Source organism: Bombyx mandarina, chromosome 03 (genome assembly GCF_030267445.1).
Source record: "Bombyx mandarina strain Sakado chromosome 03, ASM3026744v2".
NCBI classification, from domain to species: Eukaryota; Metazoa; Arthropoda; class Insecta; order Lepidoptera; family Bombycidae; genus Bombyx; species Bombyx mandarina.
In genome coordinates, this window is record NC_143210.1 from 7,949,659 (window position 1) to 7,976,787 (window position 27,129).

Here is a 27,129-nt window from a genome sequence, read left to right on the forward strand (position 1 = left end):
TAAGCACTGCACCGGGTGTGAAGATCGTTCATATATCTAAGCAATAAAATGAAATATGTAGCGATATGCACGATTTGGGTACGCTAAGTAGGTGAATAGTTTCACGAGTGCACTGAACCGCGAACATTTGATATGTAACTATACTGAGACCTTAGAACTTCTCTCAAGGTGGGTGGCGCATTTACGATGTAGATGTCTATGGGCTCCAGCAACCACTTAACACCAGGTGGGCTGTGAGCTCGTCCACCAATCTAAGCCACCCATCAATAAAAAAAATTGTTTAATTGTGGATTTGACTTCACGTTTCATAGCGAGCAGAGAAATTCAGTTTTGGTGTCTGGTTTGTAGGTAGAAGTCAATAACGGTTTGACACGAGGCCCAGCCCAACGAGTTTCTCGCCGGATCTTCTCGGTTGGTCACGATTCCGATCCGATGATAGATTCTGCGAAGCACTGCTCTTGCTAGTGCTTGTGAAATTCTCTCAGGTTGAGCATGCCAGCTCACCTACCCGTCCTTGCCTAGCGGAACAACCCCTTAGTTACCAGCGAATAAGCAGGAAAAAACAATCTGTCCATTAATAATTAAAAAACAATAAAACACTTCAATTATTGGCTAAAATAATATATTTTCAAGCAACAAAATACCTGTTTAATAATTTTAATTTAATGATTAAATAATAAAATACAACTGAAGCTCAAAAATAACAAATACAAAATGACTTTAATTGCCTATACTTAATATTAGTTTTGTAGTTATTTTACTTATTACATATCTAAAAATTAAGTATAACGACTAGAATACTGTTTAGAAATAGTTCTTATTTAATATTTTCTAAGTCAATCACTTAGGTTACATTGTAAAATATTTTATTTAGGTTTGAAACCTAAGCTTCCAACCACGATTCACAAACTAGTCGATATCTATCTATATATCATATTTCCTAATAAAAAGCAGATATTAATGTCTATCTATATGTTGTAGAGTGAAGAGAGTAAGGAAAGAGTAGTGGAAAAATATAACAGGAATGCTACTCAAAAGGAGAACTGTTTTATTAGTATGATTGGTTTTAATTGAATTATCAGTTTATATTGTTATACGGTAATGTGTGATCAATCACTCATGTGCGTTACGAACTTTTGTATATTTCAATTATGGAAAAAAAAACCGATTTTGGCAACACACTTCTGCTTATTTTAAGAAATATACTTTGATTATAGTTTGTCATAAATGTACGTATTGGTATCTGGAAAATATTTTTTATCATGATACAAAACAAGGTGCAAATTTTCAACCTTTTTCAAAAATTATTCCTAACAGAAAAAAATTTGGTAAATGACAGTATTATTGGGAATTTGAATTCTGAATTTTAATACAATTATACAAAAAAAGATTTGTTCCATTTTATTCACACTATTTAGGAATATTTTTTTTTATGGTTTCCTAAATCAAATTTCACATAAAATATTAGTCGTTATTCTTTCAAATCTGTTACAGAGAGTGTGGGCACAGCAAAGATAGATTTAATTTGAACAAATATTTAAAAAACACAGAAGTATATTTGTTAAAAGAAAATTGCTTTGTGCAGTATTTATTACCAATCATTTCACTACAATTATAATGCTAATTCATGTTTCAACACCAATCAATGCAACCAGAACTTATCAGTGCCAATCATTATACATTTTGATCTGTTTACGTTCTAAGCGTGTCGACTAAAATACCTTAGGGTTTATTAATACACATTTATTTACTTATTATTTAAACGTCCATTAGCCACAAACATAAGAACAGCGTTGTATTCTTAGTTTACTTTTTATAGGAACTTAATATTTGTGGAATACTAACATTTAGATTGATCAACAAAGATTAATAAGTTATAGAGGGTGTTATCAATGATAAAAAAATCTAGTTTGTGTAAATACAATCAACAGAAGTATAATTTGCTGGCAACACTATTGTCTGATTTCAGCTTTTTATTACTATTATACAGTAATACTTTTTTCAACATTTTTAAAGATAGCCGTCATTAGACGCACTCCAGACGAATTAGAATTAATTATCAAAGTTAGACATAACTATCTATATAAAATAGTAACACGTTTTGTTGCTATCCCAATCAGTGTGCTTAGTGCGAGTTTTTTAAACTTCACCTTCAACTTTAAAGAGTTGGAACAGTTTCCCTTCGTTTGCCGCTAGGGGCGCTGTTCCAACTCCATACAAATATGATTCAACTTTTACGCGATCGAGAAGTTAAAAAAAAAACGCACTAAGCCCACAGGATTCGAAAAAAAAAAGGAACAAATCAAAATCTTAACTTAGCAAAAAGAGTCTCTTACCTACAACGCTGTTCTGTTTGTGAATAACTGACATTGGCTTTGAACTATGTTTTGACTTTCCTCGATCCCTTGTAATGTCCGTTCTTCTTCCAGCCGTTAGCCTGCGGCTCCCCGTTCAAGGCACGCGTTGAAAACGATGACGTTTTCGTTTTCGATTCGAAGAGAACGTCCGACTCTGTTTCTGTGTCGGACATGTCTCTGCTCGTAACTGAAAGTTGCATATTAAATATGTAATGCGCTATGCTGACATGACAAAATTGAAAGTAATCGTAACCAACAGTGAATATATTTAAGGTTTTTATTTCATTTGTATGTAGATGGGTCGAAGAGCTCCTTTCCATCTGCGTATAAACGATTGCCAGAACCAATTTAGATATCATAATGTGAATACAGACTCCTCTAGAGACATGAAATTTACTGGTGGTAGGAACTCTTGTGAGTCCGCACGGGTAGTTACCACCACCCTGCCTATTTCTGCCGTGAAGCAGTAATGCGTTTCGGTTTGAAGGATGCAGCCGTTGTACTGTAAAAACTGAAACCTTAGTAGAACTATGTCGCAAGGTAGGTGGCGGCATTTACGTTGTAGATGTCTATGGGCTCATTGGGCTCCGGTAACCACTTCACACCAGGTGGGTGTGAACTCGTCCACCAATCTAAGCAATAATATGTATATATATTATTGGATGAGTATACGCTATATGGCACTATAGTATAGCGTAGTCTGAAAGCAGCTTAAAGCATGTATACAATATGTCGGGGAGACTTACAAGGTTTCTCCTCGTGGTCGGCGAGCGGCAGCAGGCGGTACTTGGGGCGGGCGCGCGGCTTGCGCGGCGCACACACGCGGCGCCACGCGCGCACGCACGCGCAGCAGCACGCCGCCGCCGCGCACAGCGCCGCCACGCCGCCCAGGCTCGCGTACACCACCGACCAGTCTGCAAGGGTTCATTGTATCGTGTTTTGCACGTAAAACCGATTTCTGGCGTTGCGACGCATGCCGTCGCGGCGCGTCGCCATGCGCAATCGACTGTGCGATTCTCTCCCACTCGATCCGGCGCTAAGCCATCTCTCTCGCTACACTGAGCTCGGATACCTATAGTGTATATTCCGTAGTGTATACAATGTTGTTTACTACAGTACACATAACCTGTGTTTTACTTGAAAACAAATTATTTTTTCGTTTATAATTAATATTTTATTTTATCATTATGACATATTTAGTTCCTATCACAATATGTTCTTTTCTGCATATTACTTTTACAAAATAATGTCGATGTTTCACATCTGCCAGGCGTCCCGTGACGGCTCACATTTTTATTTTATTTTACCTAAGCTTTGAGAGATTATGCCAGCGTATAGGTGAGTTCTCGCGGCTCTAACCTGGGGACATTGCTAACACAAGCCCTAGCAAGAGTGCTTCGCAGAATCTACCACCGGATAGGAAACGCGACTCACTGAGAAGACCCAACGAGAAACTAAGTGGGCTGTGTCTATAGGTTAGCAGATGTCGTGAAATAGATTAATATCATCCTAATGTTTCAGCGGCATTCTTTATTACTTTATAATTGTTAAAAATACGTATGTATATGTGGAGTATTTTTTTAGAATTTAATTTTATTTAAATCTGACAACCCCAATTTGTGGATGGGCTGTCAAAGTCAGTAGGTAGTCAGAAAAAAAAGATTAGTGTGTGTGGTGGTGGTAAGATGTAAAAGTGATATGTTGTTGTTTCTTTGTGTAAAAAATAAAAATAAATAAGGTGAGATCCATTTCTCGTTATTCCGCCATCCTACATCTTTTGGGGGCTCGTCCGGGATTGGCTAAAATATTGATTTGAAGTGGATCGAAGACTGAAGACGAAAAACGTTGAATCATTCAAAGTTGATAACTTAAGGTGAAGAATTGTTTTACCGACACACTGGAGAAAAATGTTGCCACATTACAAAAAAATACGGAAATTATAGTTTTTGATGATGTGTTGATGTGATAATTTTCGTCCATTTTCTGATGTTGAAGATATAATAAAACTTTAATAAGTCCAGGAAGACCATCGTTTTGCCCTAAGATTAGAAGTAGATCCCTAAAGAAGTCTAAGATTATTACAAGCATCACGATGCCGCCGAAAAAAGACTTACAAGACGCTGAAGGTGAGGAACAGGAAGTAGACGTGCATATTTCATTCAAAGACTTGGAGAAGTCGATGAACATATTTACCGGAGATGACACCTACCCGATTGAGACATTTCTTGACGAATTCGAAGACGTGGCACAGATCATGAATTGGACTAAAGTCGAAAAATTGATTTACGCAAAAAGACTCTTAGATGGAACTGCCAAGCTTTTCTTACGATCTATGGGAAGGATAAAAGACTACGCAACCTTGAAGAATGCTCTTAAAGAAGAGTTCGGTCCCAAAATTAACAGCGCAGTTGTACACAAAAAACTTGCTTCGCGTAAAATGAAGAATGACGAGACATATCAACAATACTTCTTGTCGATGAAAGAATTAGCCCTACATGGTAAAGTTGAGGACGCTGCGCTAATAGAATACGTCATAGATGGCATTCGTGACATTGAAGCCAATAAAGCAATTCTGTACGGTGCAGCAGACATAAAAGAATTTCGAAAGAAGTTGGACATCTATAGTGAATTTAGAAAGAAGATGTCTGCTAGATCTTCTCATTCTGGCCAGTCGTCTGCAAGTCACATAACCCATAAGAAGACTCATGTGAAAAGGTGTTTCAACTGTGGCGATTTGGACCATCAAGCACCTGCCTGTCCAAAAGGAATCAAATGTTTTAAATGTAACGAGTTTGGCCACAAATCTACAGACTGTAAAAGTAATAAAACTAAGAAGACTCTGAATATTCTAAATAAAAGTGAAGAAGAGAAAGTTCCCTACAAGAAGATAAAGATTAATGAAACAGAAATGATAGCGCTAATAGACACAGGAAGCGATGTTAATTTGATTAGGATGACTGAAGCTGAAAGGATTACGAAAGACGCATTGAATAATCAAAATAACTCTAAGATATGCTTGACAGGTATAGCTGAAAAGGAGGTATACACAAAAGGAGTTTTTAATGCAAGATTACAAATAGATGATTGTTATGCTGATATAACATTCTATATTGTCCAAGATAATGACATACCTGTAAATGTGATTTTGGGAAACCCTATATTGAGAGAATTTGAAGTTAATTTTACTGCGGATGGGATTTTTGTTGAAAAAATTGTATATCTCACGCTATTAACTGAAGAGAAAAATATCTACAATGAAAATGATACAATTAAATCAGAAAATTCAGACAAAATTAGAAAAATAATAGAAGAATATAAACCTAACAAAGTAAAGAGAGAAAGTAACGTTGAAATGAAGATTATACTTACCGACGACGAACCAATACATCAAAATCCGCGACGACTTTCACCCCTGGAAATTAAGACGGTTAATGAACAGATAAAAGAATGGATAGAACAAGAGATAATACAACCAAGCAAATCTGACTACGCAAGTCCTGTGGTACTAGCTAATAAGAAAGATGGAACTTACCGACTATGCGTAGACTACCGAAGACTGAATAAGAAGATAATAAAAGACCGGTTCCCATTACCACTGATCGAAGACCAAATAGACAAACTAAAGGAAGCGAAAGTGTACTCGACGCTAGATTTGAAAAATGGATTCATGCACGTTAACGTCAATAAAGATAGCAGGAAGTATACGTCGTTTGTTACGCCCCAAGGCCAATACGAATTTCTTAAAATGCCTTTCGGTCTCTGCACAGCGCCATCTGTATTTCAAAGATTCATCAATAACATCTTTCAAGATCTTATCTCAAATGGCACTGTCCTGGCATATCTCGATGATCTTATTGTTCCAGCAAAGACAGAAGAAGAAGGACTGATAAAGTTAGAAAAGGTATTTAAAAGAGCTGCAGAATTTGGTTTACAATTTAATTACAAGAAATGCCATTTCATGAAAAAAGAAATAGAGTATCTGGGCTATGTCATCAAAGATAATGAGGTTCGGCCATCAAAAGAAAAGATTGCCGCGGTGTCTAAATTTAAAATACCACACAATGTAAAATTACTACAATCATTTCTCGGACTCACTGGATATTTTAGAAAGTTTGTAAGAAACTACTCTTTGATCGCAAAACCATTAACGAATCTTTTGAAGAATGATGCCGAGTTCAATTTTGACGATGAATGTGAAAAGGCTTTTATTGAACTAAAGAAGATACTATGTGGATCGCCAGTTCTCCAAATTTTCAACCCCGATTATGAAACAGAAATTCATACAGACGCAAGCATGGATGGATACGGAGCTGTCCTATTACAGAAATGCCCTAAAGACAATCTAATGCACCCTGTTTATTATATGAGTAAGAAAACGACTCCAGCTGAGAGGAAATACCACAGCTATTATTTAGAAATTTTAGCTATAGTTGCTGCTATTAAGAAGTTCCGAGTTTACGTTTTGGGAATACATTTTAAAATAGTAACCGATTGTTCTGCCCTAACAATGACTTTGCAAAAAAAGGATCTGCCACCGAGAGTCGCCCGTTGGGCTCTGCTCCTCGAAGAATACGATTATGAAATTGAACACAGGCCAGGATCCAGAATGAAGCACGCTGACGCTTTGAGTAGACATCCAGTTTGTTTGATTCTCACTGAAACGATGGCTCGTTTGAGGAAAGCACAGAATGAAGATGAACGAATAAGACTAATAAAAACAATTTTAGAGAAAGAAAATTATCAAGACTACATTATACAGCAAGACATACTTTACAAAGAGAAGGAAGGAAATAGATTGATTGTTATACCTAAGAAAATGCAGTACGAGGTCATTCGTAAAAACCATGAGAGAGGACACTTTGGTATTACAAAAACAGAAGAATTAATCAACAGAGAATATTATATTGAGAATTTACAAGATAAGATAAGAAAAGTTATAGATAACTGCGTTGAATGCATTCTCATATCGCACAAGAGAGGTAAAAGGGAAGGACTATTACACCCGATAGACAAAGGCAATGTTCCATTATCAACATACCACATTGATCATCTCGGACCTTTGACATCTACTCATAAAAATTACAAGTATATCCTCACCGTTGTTGACGCTTATACCAAATTTACCTGGATTTACCCTGTTAAGACTCTTACCGCTCTAGAGACGGTAGAAAAGTTAAGACTGCAACAGCAAACTTTCGGGTCACCAGAAAGGATTATTACTGATCGAAACGCCGCATTTACTGCAAATGAATTTCAAGAGTACTGCCGTAATGAAAATATTACACACTATATGATTACTACAGGACAACCCAGAGGAAATGGCCAGGTCGAAAGGATTCATCAGATTATCATTGCCGTGTTGAGCAAGCTCAGCGCTGATGATCCGACCAAATGGTACCGCCGTGTGTCTGTAGTACAACGCTGTCTGAATGGTACCTACCAAAGAAGCATAGGAATGACGCCATTTGAATTACTCTTTGGCACTAAAATAAAAGATAAAGACGATGATGAACTTAAGAAGTTAATAGAGGAAGAAGAAATACAAATGTTTAAAGAAAAAAGACAAGAGCTGAGAGAAAAAGCTAAAGAATCGCTACTGAAGATACAAGAAGAAAACATAAAAAATTATAACAGAAAGAGAAAAGAAGCGACGTCTTACAAAGTTGGCGATTTAGTTGCAATCAAGAAAACGCAGTTCTCTCAAGGCAGTAAATTATTTCCTAAGTACCTAGGACCTTATGAAGTCTTAAAAAGCAAAGGAAATGACCGATATGTTGTGAAGAAAGTTGGAAATACAGAAGGTCCAATCAACACCACTTCTTCTGCTGATCTCATGAAACCATGGATCACGTCGGTAGAAAATTATTCATCTGGGTCAGATGATTAACCAGGACGGCCGTGTGGAGTATTTTTTTAGAATTTAATTTTATTTAAATCTGACAACCCCAATTTGTGGATGGGCTGTCAAAGTCAGTAGGTAGTCAGAAAAAAAAGATTAGTGTGTGTGGTGGTGGTAAGATGTAAAAGTGATATGTTGTTGTTTCTTTGTGTAAAAAATAAAAATAAATAAGGTGAGATCCATTTCTCGTTATTCCGCCATCCTACACTAAAATATTTATTTCCGTATTCTTTAAATATTTATTTGCATAAAACATTGTAATGTAAAAATAAATAGAATAATTTACTGAGTCGATCGTTTTTTATGGTACCAGAATGTTTAAATCACATCATTGATCTGTTTAGTTAAATCCAGGACGGTACATTAGAACTAATAAACCCAAAGGACTGACCGCAATTAGGCATGGCGTCGGGGTCGAGCTGCGTGAAGAGGCTCTGCATCCAGAAGGCGTCGCAGCGGCACGTGTGGTCGGTGCGGTCGCAGCGGCCACGCCCCGAGCACGTGCTCAGGCAGCGCAGCGCCCGCACCCGCGCCGCGCCGCCGAACGCGCCCGCACGAGCCGCGCCCCGGGACAGCGTCAACGCGCGTATACCCTCCATCACCTTATTCTGCCAGAAGTATTATCGATATTGAGGCTAACAAGCTGATATTGAGATTAGATTTCTGTATCTAAAATTATTTTATGCTTACATTATCAAACTTTCCAAACAGAAATACAAGATTGCGTCGCGATAGAAATAAGAGCTTGTCGTTGTATTCATCAGTAAAAACTCAATACGTTTTTTTTTCTTCCTACCTATGCTGATAGCCTTGAGAGGCTATATTAGCGTTACCCTAGCATGTAGGTGATCTCTCGCGGCTAAAACAGGAGGTGTTGCTAACACTGGCCCTAGCAAGAGCAGTGCTTCGAAGAATGTACCACCGGATTGGAAACGCAACCTACTGAGAAGATCCGGCGAGAAACTCAGTTGGCTGTGTCTATGGGTTAGTTTACTCGCCGAACCCTTCGTCGCGAGCGATGGGTTCGGCGAAAACGGTGACCGGTGCTTGAGGTACCTAAAAGCACCCTCAAAACGTAACCAGAGACCAATGGAGTTCAAATACTCGCCCTGGCTTTTCTCAACACCATCAAAACCAGAACTTAATCGGTTAACCCACTATGGACGTTGCGTGGCTAAACCAATAGGCAATTGTGTCGTTTATTTATTATTAACTCCAACTTTGTTCTATGGTTAATCCATTTGAAATATTTTACTACGACTATTCTTTAAAAACTAAGAATCGTACAGAATATATCTAAAATAGCTGTTGCGATACAAAAAGATTTTACTCACGTCTTCAGTTAGAAAGAATATCAGCTGTGTATTCCCGGAGTCGACTTGTCCGAATACTTTTGTTACGTTCATCTTGACGTCTCCTTTTAAGAGCAGAGCCATTTTTTGTACCAACGAATCCAACTGTCCTTGTGTAAATGTAGATACCGGGATATTCAGAGTCATCTCAAGCAGGCTCATCTCGAGCGGGTCCGGTTTGACTTGAACACTGACAGTGTCTCTGTCCGACTCGCCTTGGTCGTCAGTCACCGTCAGTTCAAACACGTAGCGCCCCGCTTCTATATTTGTGAGCTGTCACATAACATCACACGCTTTAGTTGTACTGAGTAGATTAATAAAATTCATTTAGAGTGTAAAGTCGTTCCAAAAGTCGATTAGTTGTTTAGCAGTTCAGTTTAGCAGTAATGCTTGTGATTTAGAGTATTGTAGAGCATATTTTGTTGAGCCGCAATGTACAGCGAAACTTCGTATTTTTTTTAAATATGAACATTTTTGGTGTTTTCATATCAGGAACACATACACCAGCACCTTTGTTACTATTATAGACGAGCACACTGGTTCACTGACGCTGGCATTAATTAAGTAGCTTCGATCAACAATAGTAACTAGATTTCGGGTCGGTGCATAAAATCCGTCTCGACAAATAACAGCGCACTTGAAATGTGAGCTCTTATTTTGTTTAGTTCACTTCAAACACAGCCAATGTCAACCCGTCTCACAATACCGCAGTGTGTATTCAAAAGTTGCAAAAATAAGGCCCGAAAAAGCAATTTAACGGCCGGAGTATCTTACTTTCGGTAAGTACATGAAGTATAAACTATATTGTAAGCTTTAAACTTATAAATAATATTAAATTTTGAACAAAATTACCGATTTTTAACCACCGCTACAAATGTTGGCCAAGGCTCGGCCAACACATGGACAAACTTTTGCTTAACAGAACAGTAAATGCATGGAGTAGATTTGTGTTGTAATAATTTTTTAAAATTTTTTAGCAGCACTTCAAAATTAGTTGGTTAAAATTGGTTAATGCTGCTTTTGTGTCTGTTTGTTGGACTCTCATTATATACTTAGCTTTCCATTTTTATTTTAGCTTTCCTAGCAATCACGTGTGCAGAATGGATCTCGATTGTCGCCAGAGAAACAAGAGATGACTTTTATAAGCCAGCTAAGAACTCCGCTTATTGACACTGGACATCTTTGCCTTCCGTGCTCACGGCTACTGAAATGTGGCCGAAACATTGTAATAAAAATACCACGCTTGAAACCGTTTAAACGTTGTTTTATTATGTGCACTGGTCGCGAAAACTTAAAAATATATATTACACAAAAACGTAACGCTAATAAAATATTAAGTAATGTATAGATACTAACAAACATACATTTCCAAAACATAAAAAGTAAACAACTAAACTTTTACTTTAATTCATTAATAAATTATTTTAGTGTTAAGCGCGACTCCCTTACCTCCTGTAGTAAATAGAAATCGGCATTTCAAGAAGCAAAAATAAATAAAGCAAAACGATGTTAGTTCTCAGAGCAATTAAGGGAAAAGTTACTTTATTTGTTGCGCCTTAAGATTGATTTAACATTAAAAGTTGTTTAAAATATGTCTTTTTATTGGTAAGTGACAGGAGTAATTTATTGCTTTGCTCGTTTTATGTGACGAATGATCGTAAGTATTAGATAATGTTTTGGAGATTTGTGACTTTATTACTAGGTGCCATAGTTGTTATTAGTTTGAAAGTAAAAGTGTTTCAAAACTTTTTTCTCCGTTTGTTAATAAACGAATGTAGCTATATAAGTATATATTCACGCGGACAGTTTTTGCTTTAATTTTGTACGTATCCCTTTATCTAGTTACTATTGTTGATCGAAGTTAAGTAGTGATTGAAGTTTATAGATATTACAATGTGAATGCTACCTACATCTAAAACTCTTTTAAAACGTTCAATACTATCTGATCCTTCAAACGGGAATGCCTGATTACTTTCCAATAGAGATACCTTTTGAAGGTCGTAGTGTGCTAGTATAATACAAAAAAACAAAAACGCTACCAGACCACAATCCGGTAACTACCATATTGACATAAATACCATTGGTCGGCAACCTTGTCACTCAAAAGAGCCCAATATAGATAATACACAATTGAAATTTATTCAAAGAGCCATTTTTTTTTAAATATATTTTTATAGCCTCGCGTTTCAAAAATGTTTACTCGTCTCTTACAAGGTAAGGTATTAAGTAATATTCCGTGCCTAAACTAGACATTTCGTGGAAGAGCCGTAGCTGAGGAGTCAAAGAGCCACAAGTTGACGACCACTGATGTATATTAATCAAAATTTCATAACAATCATATCTAGTTTTCTGGGTACTGAACTAAAAAGCATTTTATCAAAGTTGGAGTTTATCATAGACGATGATGTTTTAGTAATCTTTTAGTGGAATTTTAAGACACACACTAACGGGGTGATGATATTTTAATACGATCAACTGTACTCGTTTTCACAATACACTCTATATACATACGTAAAAATAAATCTAAAATTAAGAAGATATTATAATGGAAAAATAAAATGTTTTCAGTTCACTAATTCTCATTCATAGCTCGATTGTACAAGATATTTTTGTTATGTTTAATTATATTTACCATCAAAACCGGTTGCGTATCCGAATCCAATATAACAGTTCCGGCGGCGAGTCCGGAGCCTGACCTGGCCCACTTCCACGAGACGATACGGAAGTCGTCTGATGATCTTGATCCGTTTAATATAAGCACAGGAACCGGGAGGTTTAGTACTTTATCACCGCCAGCGTCTGCCTTGGGCGGACTATTTTTATCTGTTCGACGATATGAAATATTGAATTATTATTTTTTGTATTCTAAAAGGAATCGAAGGGAACTCGTTTAGAGCTATTTCTCGATTTTAAATTTACAAGCCAATTATATGTTAAAGTATCTTTAAAGAATTGATTTGTGCTTCTTCAACACGAATGAATAACTGTTAAAAATTTTAAAATATATAATGGGCGTGAATATTTCCAAATTATTAAATTAATTATTAAGCTTTAATGGTGAATTCCTCCTTAAACAACAGGCTTATTCTGTGTGCCATTATGTTAATATTTACTAGATATTTGCTAATATTGTATCTTTTTTTATGTCGAAGCTATTACGCAATTTTCAAAAATTAACCTGTAGTTACTGAATAAAGATAGAATTCAAATCGTTTGAAAGATATGCGGGTGCCTTGAATTCGAATTACTTAACTTATATATAGTTTAACTTACTATCTCTGAATTTTTTACTAGTCTCAATTTATTTTACAAATTTTATTTCATAAATGTTGATTCTCTGTGTGTCTATACATGACAATTTAATGCAAAAAAAATGGTAGGACCCATTTAAATATATATGAAATATATACATAGGGAATACCAATACGATCGGGTTGATTTTTTACCGATTTAAAAAAATAGGAGATTCTATATTCAACTGTTTACATTTTAAGTATAATCATTGTTACTTGCTTATGGATATTTTTTTTGTTTATAAACGGACATTCTCTCGCCGTAGTCCCATTGTTAACATAAATTTCATCCTTGAAGTCGATTTTTATTTATTTATATTAAAGTTCTACTATTAAATTAAAAGACATTAGCACACAACAATAAACACGTTGTTAATGAATGAAATGAATACGAAATTAAAGCAGATTAGACCATGTAGAACCAGGCTTAAAAATGTTATTTAAAATATTAGTGTCTTTGGTTATACTAATGAAGTATGTCACAAAAAAGTTATTTTAGAGAAAAAATGTACTAGTATTAATCTTTTTTTTTATGAAAGAAGATTTACTGGTGGCCCGAAGGCCTTTCCAGTTTCAACAAAAGGGATGGGATTTGCTAAAAGCTGCCCGAGCGCCTCCAAAGGAAACCTAACAACTCAAGAGCAGCTGCTTCGCGAATGAATCTACTACCGGATCAGAATCGCAACCCGCTGAGAAGATCCGACTAGAAATTCAGCGGGCTTATGATAGTATTAACCTATTACCGAACATTTACTGATACAAAGCAAGTTATATTGATGAAACTTACTGCTATATTATTCGAAACAAAACCACTTACTTTGTGCAACGTTGACAGTGACATTGTCCGTTGCCGGATTACCGTTATCGTCGAATATGGTCAACGAGAAGACATACTGTCCTTTCGTGAGGCCCGTAGCGTTCGCGATCGACTCGTTAAAGTTCACAATGTTCGAGTTAGTGGGGCCGGAGAGACAGCGCCACGTGTACGCGACGATGCGGTGGTCGTCGCGAGACGCAGACCCGTTCAGCGCGACCCAAGTTTGGGGCAACGATATGAACTGCAAGTCACATTTTATAAGTCGTCGTGGCCTAAAGGATAAGACGTCCGGTGCGTTCGTGTTGAGCGATGCAACGGTGTTCGAATCCCGGTGACAAGTACCAATTTTTCAAATGAAATACGTACTTAACAAATGTTCACGATTGACTTCCACGGTGAAGAAATAACATCGTGTAGTAAAAATGAAACCCGCAAAATTAGAATTTGCGTAATTACTGGTGGTAGGACCTCTTGTGAGTCCGCACGGGTAGGTACCACCACCCTGCCTATTTCTGCCGTGAAGCAGTAATGCGTTTCGGTTTGAAGGGTGGGGTAGCCGTTGTAACTATACTGAGACCTTAGAACTTATATCTCAAAGGTGGGTGGCGGCATTTACGTTGTAGGTGTATATGGGCTCCAGTAACTACTTAACACCAGGTGGGCCGGGATTTCATCCACCTACCTAAGCAATAAAAAAAAAACATTTGCATGCAAGTTGTTAGTTTGAATACCGTAACCGTAACTCATTCATCTGATACGTACTCGCAGAGCAGCGATCAAAAACCACAAGTCCGTATTGTAACATGACGTATCATCTAGTGTGCAAAAAAAAAACTGTCCGATACAAAAAAGAAGAGTTCGCAAAAAAACAATGTACTCTTAATCAAGAAAATTCATGAAGTTATTTACAATTTATTGTTTTTCAATTTAAACAAAAAAAAAATGTTGGATGCAAAATGAAGCGATCATAGTAGATCTGGTTATGTCTACGTTTCTCGAAAATCAAATAAAATCCTACTGTATTTTTTATAAATTTATAAGTTAATTTAGAAATTTACTAACATTTATCGTAAAATTGATAATAAGCCAATATGATTCACTCTTCGGTGTTTTATATAGCGGCCATCAAATAATAACGTTCGGTTCTCGGCTGTGTGAAGTTGTTAATGTGATTTTAGTTACATTTAAGTTCACAGTTAAAGTTACATTGCATGCAAAGGAACGTCTAAATAACATCATTAAGGAGCATATTTTTTGTTACACTCTGTATTTATTATTATACTTTCGTGAAACTGGTTAAATATTGAAAACGCCACAATAGTCTTGAATCCGTTGAGTTAATAAAACACACACTTATTTACAATTTACTACAACAACAATTTTTGTTATAATTTATTAACACCATCATGCCGTTTGCATGCTTCTTCTATTTAATTACAACATATTAGAAATTGAGAATCGGACTATTTTTAACCGTAGAAAAAAATACTCACATAACTTTTTACAAATAAACTTACAATGAAATAAAAAATTGATAAAGATTCGATTCAAAAGATTCAGTTCATCAGTAGTATATAGCTCTAAAAAATAGAGACAAAAAAATAAGATTAGAAATACGAAAGAAGTATGTATTGATTTCAATATCCTAGCTGTTATGTTTAATGTGTGTACTTACAGCATCTTGTCCGGCATCGGCTATAGGCGGAGTGTTAGTTGGAGGTTTCACGAATACGTGAACTTCCGCCGTGGACGATTGCCCCGATGAATCTGTTACTTTCAATACAAACGTGTACATTCCCTCCGACAGATTCGACAGCTGTCAACAAAACAAAAACATTTTTTTTTTACGAAAAAATATTCGTGAAGCATTTGATTCGTGAGAGTGAGTGTTGATCTGAAGGTTGATAGAAGAGAAAATTTTGCTGTGCCGACCCTACCTAGTGGGATAAGGTCAAGAAAAAGATGAAGAAGAAACATTCGGTTCGTGTGAAAGATTCCGTTGTCACATAAAAAAGGTGACAATAAAAAAAACCTACGGAATTTGTTACTATAAGTCTCATTGCGAGAAAGGGATAGCCCTATCAACTTAGCAACGTTTAGGTAGTATAAGCAGCTAGGCGTAGTTTTAATTATATTTTTATTGCTCTTCTAGGCAGACGAGCATTCGGCCCACCTGATGATGAGTGGTTACCGTCACTAATGGACGTCAACAATATCAGAGGCAGAGCTGAGTCGCTGCCTACCGTTAATAGGCTTCTTGAATTCTTCCAAAAAGTTCACTGAAGAAGTCTCAGTAAGTAACCACCATTTTACTGAGTTTATATTTAATTTTCATCCCCCCTTTTTTTGTTGCCTTTGTAGGCAGACGAGCATACGGCCCACCTGATGGTGACTGGTTACCGTCGCCCATGGACTTCAGCAATGCTAGGGGCAGAGCCAAGCCAATTTGACTACAATTGATTAAAGTTCCAAATCAATCAACTTCATCTCATTTCGTTTCATACATGTTTTATTATATAACCGAATGTAAGAAGAAAACATAAGACTAAGACTTCGTTACCAGGCCATAAATTCTACAAAAAAAACAGCCGGACTCATTACCTTAATTAAAACTATCCATCGAAACTTAAAGGCTTACGAACCATGGAGCCACGTTTTAAACTATTTGAATACTTAACAGTAAATATAAGCAGATCTAGGGATATAAATTTGAATAATCTACTGAACCCTGACATATTTATGTGGATAGAAACCTGGGACTTGCTTCTCCGCCCCTACTATGGTGGCGTAGTGGGAATATTACCGGTCACCGTCCTCGTCGAACCCGTCGCTTGCGACGAAGGGCTCGACGAGCGAATTAACTCATAGACACAGACCACTGAGTTTCTCGTCGGATCTTCTCAGTGGGTCGCGTTTCCGATCCGGTGGTAGATTCTGCGAAGCACTGCTCTTGCTAGGATCAGTGTTAGCATCACTCCGGTTTGAACCCCGTGAGCTCACCTACACATTAGGGTGAAGCTGAAATGGCCTCTCAAGGCTATCAGCATAGGTAGGAAAAAAAAGAGGATATTTTCTGTAAATTGAAATTTTAATATATTAATTAATAAATAAACCTGTAAATATGGTGAATGAGTATTCTGCATGTCCACAGCTTTATTTTCGTCTTTTGCGGATTTAGTCCACTCCCAGGATGTGATCTCGTGATCATCAGTCGACAGGCTGCCGTTCAGCGTTAAATTGTTGTTGGGCAAATATATGATTACGTCTTGACCTAAAAGTAATTAACAAAAAATTAAAAAAAAAAAATTGTTTAAAAACTAACAGAAACACGCATAAATAGCTAAACGAACTAGTAAAATAATTTATTTCATGTTTGTTTTTATCTTGTTGATACTAGAGCGTTGCGTTGATATTGGAGTGAAGTTATAATTTTTTTTTTCTGTTGATAACTACTGGTCAAGATATTGGAGCGAAATTATTAAATTATTATATGGTCATGGATCCTTGGTGACTTTTCAAGTTTATCGGACGTTTATAAGTCGATACAATTAAAAACGACGTTTAAAAGATCAGTTGCATAAAATAAAAACATGTACATAGCAAGCTAATAAATGCGTATTAAAATTTTTTTAGAATATACTCAGGGATTTGAGCGCTAAATAATACTTTAACCAAATTTGAGTAGGCTTTAAGTAATGCATTGTAGTATCAATGACGTAACATGATCACAAAGATCATAATAATAATGTAATTACAAAAATGAAAAGACACACACTGCAAGGTCCCAGAGTAAAAGTGAGTTTTCGGAGGTAACATATTTAGGAAAGAAAAAAAAAATCAAGCAATCTAAATGGCCGACACCTGTAAACAAAATGTGTATAAGAGAAACGGCCTAGCTTGCTTTCTCCCTCTTTCCGAAGTCGAGTGGTTCGCGAGACGCTCTATTTTCTCACTCCCGCTCGTCCTAATTTGTATCTTTTCTCTCTAGCTGTAACGAATCTGTCGCGAGTGAAATTTTTCACTTTAAAATGTAAATAGTAATTATTAATTATATTGCATTTCTCTAACAGACAAACGTAATAGGAGAAAACGTAGTTAATAGGACTGACGGAAGTGACAAAATGTTTTAGAGATTGACATTTTTAATTTTTTAATACGGAAATCGAAACACCACGATTTTTATACCATAAATAAAGCAAATAAACCTGCAATTTAAACATACCAGCATTAGCTTCCGGCGGATAGTCCGTGTGATTCAGCACGGTAATGTTGGCCGTGGTTGAATTCTTAACGAGGTCTGAATCTTCTACTGTCAGTTTGAAAGTGTAATGTCCGGGCTGTTTGAGATCTTTTAGTTCGAGTGTAGCGCCATCTTGGAGAGGAGGCTGGTAGCCTATGGGTCCCGATGTTAGATCCCAGTGCCACGATATGATTACATCGTCGTCCTTGAATAGATTAAAATTAAACATTTCCGAAAATTTTAATGTTTTTTCAAGCAGTACAAAATTTATATTAATGTAAAGAAAGTTGACTACTTCCTTTAAATTTTACTTCATTTAAATTTGGCGCACTTGCGTTGTTTGAGAATCAATTCGAATTAATGTAGAATATTGTAGAATGTCAATAAAATAGCGGTGACAGAGTTGAAAAAATATGAAGTTAATTTGTATTTAGTATTGTGAATTAATTTATTATAAAAATAGACCATAAATGTCGTTCCTTTGTTTTAAGAGGTGAGCGCAATAATATTAATAGATAATAATATTAATAGTAGTTTCGATATGCAATTGAAAGAAATAAAAAATGTTTTTACAGAGTAGCATATTGTTTTTTTTTTGAATTTATTACAATAGGTACAATTAATTATAAGTTTATGTAAAGTACATGTTTAATATATTACCTTTGGAAACTCAAGTGATAGTGAATAGTGATGGCTAAATCATGCGCGCCAATCGTTATTTACGTTGATTTTAATATTTATGCCAATTAGTAAAAACAATTGGAACAACCATGATAGAGTAGCATAATATTATGTGCAAAAAGTATGTTACTTAATTAGTTAGTTAGTTTTTACTGGTGGTAGGACCTTTTGTGAGTCTGCACCCCACGTATTTCTGGCGTGAAGCAGAAATACGTTTCGGTTTGAAGGGCGGGGCAGCCGTTGTGACTGTACTGAGACTTTAGAACTCATATCTCAAGGCGGGTGGCGGCATTTAAGCTGTAGATGTCTATAGGCTCCGGTAGCCACTTATCACCAAGTGGGCCGTGAGCTCGTCCACCCACCTAAGCAATAAAAAAATTTTGTTTTTTTAACTACTAGCTGTAACCATCCGCTTTGCTGGCCATTTAAAATTAACATTATTATTTGTCACCCCCACAAAGATTCTCATCATTAACGCCCCCGCAACTGGTGTAGGAAGTCCACCACTCATATAAATATTAGCCTATCCATTATGTACATGTATTTTCTACATGGATACCAAGTTTCAAGCCAATCGGATGCCTGGTTCAGTAGTTATAACGGAACATCCGTAAAAACCACTGTAGATTAATATATTTCTGGCGACCCGCCCTCGCTTCGCTTCGGAAACATTAAATTTTATTATCGATAGCTGATTCTCGCGATCTTACCCGTGGTTATTGTCGTACCGCGGGTGACGCCGCGGGGCGAAGCTAGTCTTAAAAAAAGTATCGTAAGTTACTCCTTATATCATCAGCAACCTATCAGTGAAAGTCCCGTCAAAATCGGTCCAGCCGTTCCAGAGATTAGCCGGAACAAACAGACAGACAAAAATTGTAAATAATGTTATTTTGGTGTATGTAGCGTATACCTAGTCAGGTCATAAATTCTGTCACATGTTTAATGTAAAATAATTGAAACAAGTTTATTCATTATGTAACCATTCATATACCAAAATGAACTTAACAAAACATAGATTCTTATGACACTAAAGTTTATTCAAAATGACCTCCGTGATTTTGAATACAGGCCTTCTGCGCGGCCAGTCGTCTATCGCAGCACGAACGAGGTCCATGTCAATATCGGCGGCTGCCTTAATCAAGGATGTCTTAAGTGACTCCAAATTGGGATGAGGCTTTGAGCACGCCTTTTCCTCCAAGTGTTGCCATATCTTGTAATCTAACGGATTCAAATCTGGACTGGAGGAGGGCCAGTCTTCGTGCCGGATGAAGTCGATTTCACGCGTCGCCAGCCAGTCTTGTGTGCTCTTCGCTCTATGAGCTGGCGCCGAATTTTGTTGGAATACCCAGTGCCTGTTATTGAACATGGTATGAGAAACAGGTTCCACAAAGTTCGTCAGGACTGTATTTTGATACACAACTGCATTCGTTTTTACACATTTCTCACAAAAATGTATCTCTGTTAAGCCCTAATAAGAAACTCCCAACCATACCATGAGCGAGGATGGAAAATGACCTCGTTGGACACGCGGAATACGGTTGCTCGCTTCTTCACTACTGTGTGCGTACACCTTATCATTTTGTTTGTTGTAGCTCTCTTCTACGGTAAAAATTTTTTCATCCGAAAAAAGAATTTCCCGATCTTTTTTTCCCGCGTACCGCTTCAACAAAGCGCGGCATCTCTTCAGTCTCAAGTCCATTAGACGAGCATTCAAACGATGTCCTGTTTTTCTTCGATATGCCCGAAGCCCTAAGTCTTCATTGAACACCCTTTTCACTGTGGTTCTGCTTAACCCCATCTGAAGGGCCAACAGTTTCTGCTTACCTTTGGGATTTCTTTGAATTCGCGCCTTCACAGCTTTTATCACTGCTGGAGTCCTAACAGACCGAGGGCGACCACTTCTTGACCTGTCATCTACACTAGAGTCTTCATTATATCGTTTGATGGTACGATAAACGAATCTTTTGGTTATATTCAAATTTTTCAGTATGTTAAAATTTTGAATTGGCGCGTAACCGCAACGATGCAACGCAATAACTGCAACACGGTCTTCTTTAAGCGTCCACTCCATATTTAAAAATGAGTAAAATTCTAAAAGTATACATTTTTATTTTCATGAACAATTCGAAATTCGAATTCAATAAACTTTTTTGTGGCCAGCATTCTAAAAGAAAAGTTTTTACTGTGTGACAATACTTATGACCTGACTAGGTATATTCATATGCATGAAGTAAAAAGCGGCTATTTCAATATTAAAAACAGACACAATAATTTTATTTATATGTATAGATTAACAATTTTATATTTGTTTTGTTAATGAAATCTATCGAACCATATTAATTACCTTACTAGCGCTTCCATCCAGTACGGCAACGGTATTAGGTAATCTGATGGTTTGCGTCTGCGGCGTGATCACCGCTTGGGGCGCGGTGTTCGTGCGGTGAGGCGGCAGCACGGTCACGTTGGCGTACCCTTCGCCATAAACGGTGGTACCGTTCACCGTCACCTTGAATCTATACTGGCCCTCGGTTAAGTCCGTTAATGTCACCGTAGCCCCGTTTTGGTTCATGTTACCTGAATTCGAAACAATTAAAGATGGTGCCGGTGATTGCGTGTTTTTGAAGTTATACTTCTTTAGGCGCGTTATGAAAAATTGATGAGAGTGAAATTTTACGATGCGCGCGCACCGTGACACAAAATGAACAGAAATGAAGTTGCCCACTAAATCGCTCATTACAATACGACCGGCGACGACTTGGCGAGTCTGAATAGCCGCAGGTGAACTTTCCGAACCGTACCGAGAATTACCGAATTTATACGATGTCAAGAAAAGGGATGTCCAATATGCGTGTTTGAGGATGTTGTTTAATCGATTTTTTTTTCAAATTGATTAAAATTGAAATAAAAAAGAAATAAATTGAATAAAAATAAAGTATAACTTCTTACGCGCATACATAAGTACACACACCCTTTTTTTTAAATTTTTTAATTATGCTGCGAGTCCTTGGGAATCCACGCCTATTTGTGCCGTGAAGCAGTAATGCGTTTCGGTCTGAAGGACAGGGCAGCCGTTGTAACTATACGAGATCTTAGAACTTATATATCAAGGTGGGTGGCGCATTTACGTTGTAGATGTCTATGGGCTCCAGTAACCACTTAACAACAGGTGGGCTGTGCGCTCGTCCACACATCTAATAAAAAAAAAATATCCACGGTATGGCACGTAGGTCACCGGTGTCCTACGTGGCGCACTGAACGAATTATGTCGATTTCTGTTACTGTTTCTGTTAATATATCGTCTTTTCGCATTAAAAGTGTACAATTTCAAAAATATTCGAAATTGAGTTAATATGCCGAATTATTTGTGTCACCAGTATTTTTCTCATAAATACTGTCAAAATAGCGTAGTTTCGTTTTAGTTTTTTTTTTAGTTTACCTATAATGTGACTACTATTAACAAAATTAATACATCATTTTATCTTACTTTAAAGACAGATAAAGTATCTGGTAAAAAATAAAGAATAAATGTTGCAAAGATGATTAATATTAAAAATATTATATGTTAAACCTTCAAAAAACACTCTCCTGTAAAATTAGTAAGTTTTGAGATTATACAGTTTTAATGCGAGAAGTCTTTTAGTCTTTTAGGTCTCTTAGAAATAGATTCATTCTCAGAATCTTCGCATTCATCTTTCCCGTAGTTTCCTAGGTATTCCGGCGCCTTAATAAGAAGTTAGAAGAGAGAAATCGACATGATCACTTCAGTGCGCCGCGTAGGACACCGGTAACCTACGGGGCCGTCAACGTTTTTTTTTATTTTTTTTATTGCCCTTGTAGGCAGACGAGCATACGGCCCACCTGATGGTGAGTGGTTACCGTCGCTCATGGACTTCAGCAATGCCAGGGGCAGAGCCAAGCCGCTGCCTACCGGTTAATACTCTCCATAAGCCTCGTTTGAAGAAGGACATGTCATAGCGCTCGGGAAACACCATGGAGGGGAGCTCATTCCATAGCCGGATGGTACGTCGCAAAAAAGATCTCTGGAAACGCACTGTGGATGACCGCAGTGGCTCCAGGTAGTATGGATGAACTCTACTCCGGTGGCGGGCGGTGCGGTACGTGTTAAGATATAGTCTCAATCGTGTAGGAGCATCGTTTTTAGCATACTGTTTTTAATCTTTAATCATCTAATGTTGATATTTGTCAATGTTATTACCAGTGAAGCCGCCTTTAGGTTGGTCAACCAGTGTCCAGACGTAATTATAGTGGCTCATAGTAGCTTTCTCGTCGGGTATTGTATATGCCGCCAGTGTTACTTCGTTATCTGGCAATTGGACCTGCAAATATTATTAGCTACGTTATTATTCGACTCCAATAATCACAAAAAATATATAAGTATTTAAATTGAGGAATCTCACAGTTTTTGAAACAATCGAAACTGTCAGAGTCTGTACTGTTCTAGGCGTCGTGCTCTCCATTTTTGTGTCTGTACCATCACTCTTTTTAGAGCTGTCCATTGGCAGAGTTGGTCCCTTAGAAAACGGTCGCAGTGACTTAACACAAGCACCTTGAGAATTTTCTTCGGTCCCAGGAATGCATTTACAAAAGCCGTTTGATGTTTTCAATCCAAGAGGTACACATTCAGCATTGAATGGACAGTCTCCGGCACCAACATCACAAGAAATCTTTTCAAGGTAGCCAGTGGCATCCATTATCATATCAGTATCACCGTTGTCCCTATATTTGACAAATCCTCTAGTATCTTCATCGTCCATGTTGGGTAAGTTATTGATAAAATGTGATAAAAAGTCGTCAGTATTTTCATCAGTTAGAAGATCGTTTCGGTGACTTGTGTAAGGAGTGTAAAGCGGTTCTTCCTCTGGAGAATAGTTGTTACTGATTTCTCTGTAACTTGACTGATCCAGGATGTCAGACCAATTTTCTGGAAAAAAAAATTAGAAACATTGAGTCATGAAAAATGAACCCTAGCAAAGCACTGGATGTGAATTTTTTTCATTCTTTTCTCTTTTAACACCGTTTTAAGTCGGTACACTTGTGACGTTACATTTCTAGGATCTATTAAAACTTCCAGGAAGGCCTAAGCTGCTGTTAACTTTCTTATTTGAAATATTTTTCTCAACTTTACATGTCATCAATTTATTATTATTATAATGTAAGTATAAATTAAAATAATATTAACCAAGCCATCACAATGAATCCTTTAAGAATATATAAAGAAAAATATCATTGTGAAGTTCACACTTTTAAAGTGTGCTCAAAAAAAAAAACCCTTCATTGGAATATGAGAATTGAGACCAGAGCTAACTCACAGTTTATAATATATATTTTTTTTTTTTTTTTTTTTTCGGGCCGAGGGCCGAACCTCCTACGAGGTCCCCGCGCCTAGGGGGCGCGCGGGGTATGTGAGACTCTACGATCTGCAGGTGTTGAGAGCAGACCGCGGGCCCAAGGAATTTAGGGCCCACCCACTAAACGACTCCCCTGCAATCTTACACCCGGCGTCCGATCTCCGTCCGGGGACAAAACCCGGTCAGAGTAGGGGGGTTCCCGCGGTCAACACTACAACCAGACACGCGGCGCCACCCCGAGGACGCCCGACCGACGGGTCGTCGAGGCGATAGTCGACGACCAACGACGTCAGTCTCCGCGGTACGGCGGCCCTTCAGGCCGCCCGGGCGATGCCGCTGGTGTTCCGGGATACCCCGCTGGGCCAGAACCAGCCTGCCGGGTCGGAACGCGATACACCGCCGACCGGGTTGCTCTTCCACAGTATGTTCGGCGACGACAGCGACGACGAAAATGCGGGCCGCATCGCAGTCCGCAGCCGCCGACGCGTCGTCCCGTCCTCCTGGTGCCAGCGCGCTAGAGTGACGGTAGCGTGCGGCGCAGTCTCAACCCCCTTAGGTCGCCCCGTGACCATCACCGGGAGGAGACTGCCTTCTCATAGGGGCCGGAGCTGGACAAACGCCCTCCTCCGACCCCCGGCTCGACGGCGGCGGCACGGCGCCGAGAGGGAGGAAGAGTTCTCCCTCTCTCGTTCCACCGCCTCCTTCTGCGAGATGGTGGACTCGCAAAAGTCGAGCATCGCCTGCCAGGACTCATCGCTGCCGACAGTTTATAATATGCTTTAACTCTGTTTTCATATTTTACTGTGCTGTCAAAATTTTGATTTTATTTCAGAAGGGCAGCATTTCACTTTTTTTTATTTTAAATACTTCATCATGCTCCCATATTTGGGTTATTTACTCGCCCTCGTAATATCCTAATCATAACTACTAATAATTATGAGATATTTAATATGCACTATACATTAAAAGTACAACGGCAATGAAAACTATTAATAAACTTATTTATTGTTCCAGATGATATTCATAATCATTATCCAAAAGGTCAACATAAGTTTTTATATTATTATTACTAATGGGATATGGAAATTGAGCTGTGTTCCAGTTTAAATTTTTATCGAGATTTCACATCCTGTATGATAATTATGTTAATTCTGAACCTGAAATTGATAGAATTGTATTAAATGTATGTGCGGGTGAGATTTATTTATTTTATTTTATTATTTAATTATTTAAGTATATTATACATAATGCACGCATACAATAAGTAGTGTTATAGATTGTAGGTCAAGAGCTGTTTTTTGCAAGTTGTTATCGAGCTTTACTGAAGTTAGCTCACAAGTAGCGGTGGTGGAGTGTTTTCTGAGCCTGTGTGGGTTCGTACTACTGCTCTGCATATTTCTGATATGAAGCAGTAATGCATTCCGGTTTGAAAGGTGGGGCAGCCATTCTACTATAAACCTGAGACATAAAACTCACATCTCAAGGTGGGTGGGAGCATTTAGGTTGTTGATGTTCACGGAGTCCTGTATCTACTTAACACCAGGTGGGCCATGAGCTCGTCCACCCATCTGAGCAATTACAAAAATACATTGGTAGATCCCAAAATTGAGCCTCCCAGAAGACTACCATTCTTATGGCATGTACAATCATCAAGTTGAGTAAGTAATCTGCCAACCTATAGATTTATTTCTGCAGACTACAGCATTTATTTGTTTTGAGAAATGGGCTTGTCCTAATTGATTTTCAAGGTGTGATTTGATACCTCCTGACTATTTTCTAATTAAAAACGTAAAAAGGAATAACAATTGCTTATTTCAGTCTCTGATCTAATTAAAAAATAATAACTTACCATTAGGTAAAACTGGCTTCACTAGTATCATCGACACATGAGAGTCCCACTTTCGTCCAGTTCTGGGTAATGGTAGACAAAGTTCATCACTAGCACATTCCACTTGGTAGCATCTTGAGTCAGCAATGAAGACAATATTGCAGGTTTCAGTAAGACAGCATGACATGACACATTGCCTTAAACCTTTAAGTTCTATTTTTTCCGTAAAATTTCCAGCAGTTATATTACCTGAGGATATATAATAAATGTTGTTAGTAAAAAAATTAGTTCCAACTTTCATCAACTTTTCGTCAATCAACTTGATCATACTGATTACAATGATTAACAATGATTCACCATTGATGTTTTTTCTTTATTTGTAATGTACATATTTATTGATAATTTTGTAAGATTAACTACTGTTTATTGAGGATGTTTTGAACCAGCATGTGTGAGTACCACCACCATATTTCAAGCACAAAGTTGTTTTGAATTTGAAGAGAATGGGACAATAATTATTACAATAAAATTAAATCACAGTCATATCAAGGTACAAGGGCAGCAATCACATTTGTTTAGGAAGTTTTAATATCCATTTATAGGAATGAACAATACTGCTAAAGTTAAGTTAGTTAATAATTACTAACAAAGCATATATATAGTTGTAAATAGTAATTGGTCTTGCTACTTTCTACTTGTAAAACAATGTTTTAAAAAACTTGTAGGATACGAATAAAGAGAAAACTTACCGACGGGCAAATAATTAATGAAGTTTTTAGGATATAGCTTGGGACACTTATTATTTTCATATTTAGTGCTCCAAGCCCTATTAAACTGTGACATAGAAGGTTTAACTTGAATTGCTAAAATAAAAGTAATAAAAATAAACCAAAAATGGTTTGCGTAGTGTGTTTTATACATATTTTTTAAAATTCCTTAGACGACGAGTTTAACGATAGCACAATTTTTAAATTATCTGCTTTACAGGAAATCACATATTGCAAATATATTAAAATGTGGGTGTAAAGATAAATGTGTTTATTTGAAGTTTTAGTGATCTAAAAATTTTAACTGTTGAATAAAAAACATTAACGAGAGAATTTCCATTAACAATTGATGTGTATTCAATACATAAAATAATGTTTATTTTATTCTAAATTCAGTGACAGACTGACAAGTGACAACTAGGTACAAACATTTTTCATGTTTGATGTCAACAGTCAAATATTAAGTTTATAACATAGACCTTTTTTTTTTTTTTTTTATAATTTTGACTCGCACGGTTTGTGCATT

The 27,129-nt window shown here is 37.2% G+C and overlaps 1 protein-coding gene and 1 long non-coding RNA gene across 2 annotated transcripts; one reads left to right on the forward strand and one right to left on the reverse strand.

The window, feature by feature from the left end:
- Positions 1–605: 605 nt before the first annotated feature.
- On the reverse strand, positions 606–27,054 carry LOC114251442 (dyslexia-associated protein KIAA0319). Its single transcript, XM_028185701.2, has 14 exons — positions 26,586–27,054; positions 25,858–26,085; positions 23,058–23,581; positions 22,856–22,976; positions 20,984–21,213; positions 17,941–18,163; positions 16,832–16,989; positions 15,394–15,534; positions 13,719–13,959; positions 12,241–12,431; positions 9,591–9,881; positions 8,648–8,864; positions 3,104–3,271; positions 606–2,544 (listed from the first exon to the last, which is right to left on the reverse strand). Exons 1-14 carry the CDS (start codon positions 26,755–26,757, stop codon positions 2,381–2,383), a joined length of 3,069 nt encoding a protein of 1,022 aa, XP_028041502.2. The 5' UTR covers positions 26,758–27,054; the 3' UTR covers positions 606–2,380.
- LOC149503283 (uncharacterized) lies at positions 9,875–10,866 on the forward strand. The gene is made up of 2 exons (XR_016325193.1): positions 9,875–10,387; positions 10,684–10,866. It is a non-coding gene; the product is annotated as an uncharacterized LOC149503283 (long non-coding RNA).
- Positions 27,055–27,129: the final 75 nt, after the last annotated feature.